Source organism: Cyprinodon variegatus, unplaced genomic scaffold, assembly GCF_000732505.1.
Source record: "Cyprinodon variegatus isolate N-32 unplaced genomic scaffold, C_variegatus-1.0 Scaffold568, whole genome shotgun sequence".
In the NCBI taxonomy this organism is placed as follows: Eukaryota; Metazoa; Chordata; class Actinopteri; order Cyprinodontiformes; family Cyprinodontidae; genus Cyprinodon; species Cyprinodon variegatus.
The window spans coordinates 68,475-70,450 of NW_015151021.1; the positions used below are offsets into that span (position 1 = coordinate 68,475).

The window sequence follows — 1,976 nt, forward strand, 5'->3', positions numbered from 1 at the left end:
TAATAATAATAATAATAATAATAATAATAATAATAAAGTCTATGGATTCACCTCCTTGTCCAGATCGTCCAGTGGCTCCTGGATTTTGTCCCAGTCTCTTCCCTCAGGAGCTTCCCTCTTGGCCAGAATGTCATCAATCTCCTTCTGCAGGTCGTTGTTCTTTTCTTGCAGATCTTTAACTCTATCCAGATAGCCTCTCAGACGATTGTTCAGACCCTGCAGATCCCGCTTGTTCTCTGTGTTGATGGGAGTTTCTGCAGGAGGCTCTGAACTGCTGAGCGGAGCAGCAGTGACTGGAGTAATCGGAGCTGAGTCTTTCTCGGTGTCGTTGCGCAGGAAGTTGCGGAGTCCCTGCGGGCTGGACACGGACGCCTTGGTGCCCCTTCCCCCGGCTCCTCCAAACACACTGGCGCTGCTGTTACGAGACATGCTTTCTGCTGGATGACAGTGAACTGAGAGACTCAGAGACTGGATGGAAATGATGGAGGTGAGTTTTATAGCAGCTGTCTGCCACCATATCCGCCCACATCAAAGACTTGGGCTCCTGGATCCAATCCTCTCTCTTGACAAACAGGTTCTGGGCTGAAATTCAAGTATTTCAAGTTGAGTTCTTCAGAAATTCTGTACTTGTTCTGTTATGATTGGACACCTGCAAAGCATCCGGGTAGGTCTACAGGTCCGTTGGTCTTTATAAGGGATCTCTGAGGTGGGATCTCCACTCACCTGCTCCTTCAGGCTCCAGCAACCATGTCTAGAAACTACAGCAGCCAGTCCGACAGCCCCAACAGCGGGGGGCCCATCAAGAGCAAACCCAGCGAGAAGATCGACTCCTCGGGCAAAAATAATGAGAAAAACGAGATGGTTGGACTGAATGACAAGTTCGTCAAGTTGATTGAAAGGGTCTGTATTTATTTTCTTGAATTATTACATTTCCTTTTCTATTTAACAAATTAGAATATTACTGAAGAGTTCATTGATATAATTTCACAAAGTAAATAAAACATTTTTATATGTGTTATTTATGGTGTTTTCCACTTACAGCTTATAGAAGACAAACCATGATATTTAAGAATTATTTATTTAATTCCCGGCTCCATGTTATAATAATTAAAAGGCTTTTCTGCTTGTATTTTGACAACGATCCTCGTCGGAGGAAAATATTATAAAACCCTGTTTTTCTTTAGTTTTCATGTTTTAAATGTAGTATGACCTGAAAAGAGAAAATATTGGCGTTATATATACGGAATGTATATATATATATATATATATATATATATATATATATATATATATATATATATATATATATGTAATCATATTTAGTTACTATAACACTTATTTTCATATTAGAAGAGTAGGACATAAAAATATTTTTAACTAAATATGATTAAGTAGATGCCGAATATGGTTGCATTAGTTTTTTCAGTCTATATAAACGAAAACTGTAACCCGAGGCCATAAAAAGTCGCTCCCTCTGCCAGGATTTATCATGTTTGGGGAACCAGATCGCCATCTAGTGGTGATTTATTTTAGTATACCAAAATAATTGCCTATTCAGAAGAATTGGAAAGAGGCACAGATACTCTACTACAAAAAAAATAAATAAATCAGTGCCTTGTTGGTATTTAATGAATGTCCCTCTTTTGGTTGTGCTTTAGGTGAAGGACCTGGAGGATGAGAACAGAAAACTTGATAAAAAGCTGGAGATCCTCAAAGGGCAGGATGACTACGATGGTAACTTGGATGCTCTTGTAAGGAAGGAAGAGAATGACCTGCAGCAGAAGATCGAAAATTTGAAAAACGACCAGGAAAATTTAAAAGAACAGCTTGAACACATTTCGCAACAGGTGGACGACGCCAAGGAAAGGTCAGCAGCACCAGTCTTATTCTTTTACTTAAAACTCTAGATCGGGGGTGTCAAACTGGTTCCAGAAAGGGCCGTGTGGCTGCAGGTTTTCTTTCCAACCAGGCAGTAG

General features: G+C 40.0%; 2 protein-coding genes across 2 annotated transcripts in view; one reads left to right on the forward strand and one right to left on the reverse strand.

Moving 5' to 3' along the window:
* The window catches only part of LOC107095730 (keratin, type I cytoskeletal 18-like), a gene marked incomplete at its 3' end in the record, with an annotated part of 7,148 nt that extends 6,464 nt beyond the window's left edge, over positions 1 to 684 (reverse strand). The window contains exon 1 of the mRNA XM_015391981.1: positions 52 to 684. Within this exon, the coding sequence (XP_015247467.1) occupies positions 52 to 429 (378 nt within the window). The remainder of the gene's footprint in view (positions 1 to 51) is intronic.
* A 63-nt stretch (positions 685 to 747) lies between these two features.
* Positions 748 to 1,976, forward strand: part of LOC107095731 (intermediate filament protein ON3-like) — a 7,570-nt gene continuing 6,341 nt past the window's right edge. Inside the window, exons 1-2 of the mRNA XM_015391982.1 lie at positions 748 to 900; positions 1,659 to 1,867. Of these exons, the coding sequence (XP_015247468.1) occupies positions 748 to 900; positions 1,659 to 1,867 (362 nt within the window). The remainder of the gene's footprint in view (positions 901 to 1,658; positions 1,868 to 1,976) is intronic.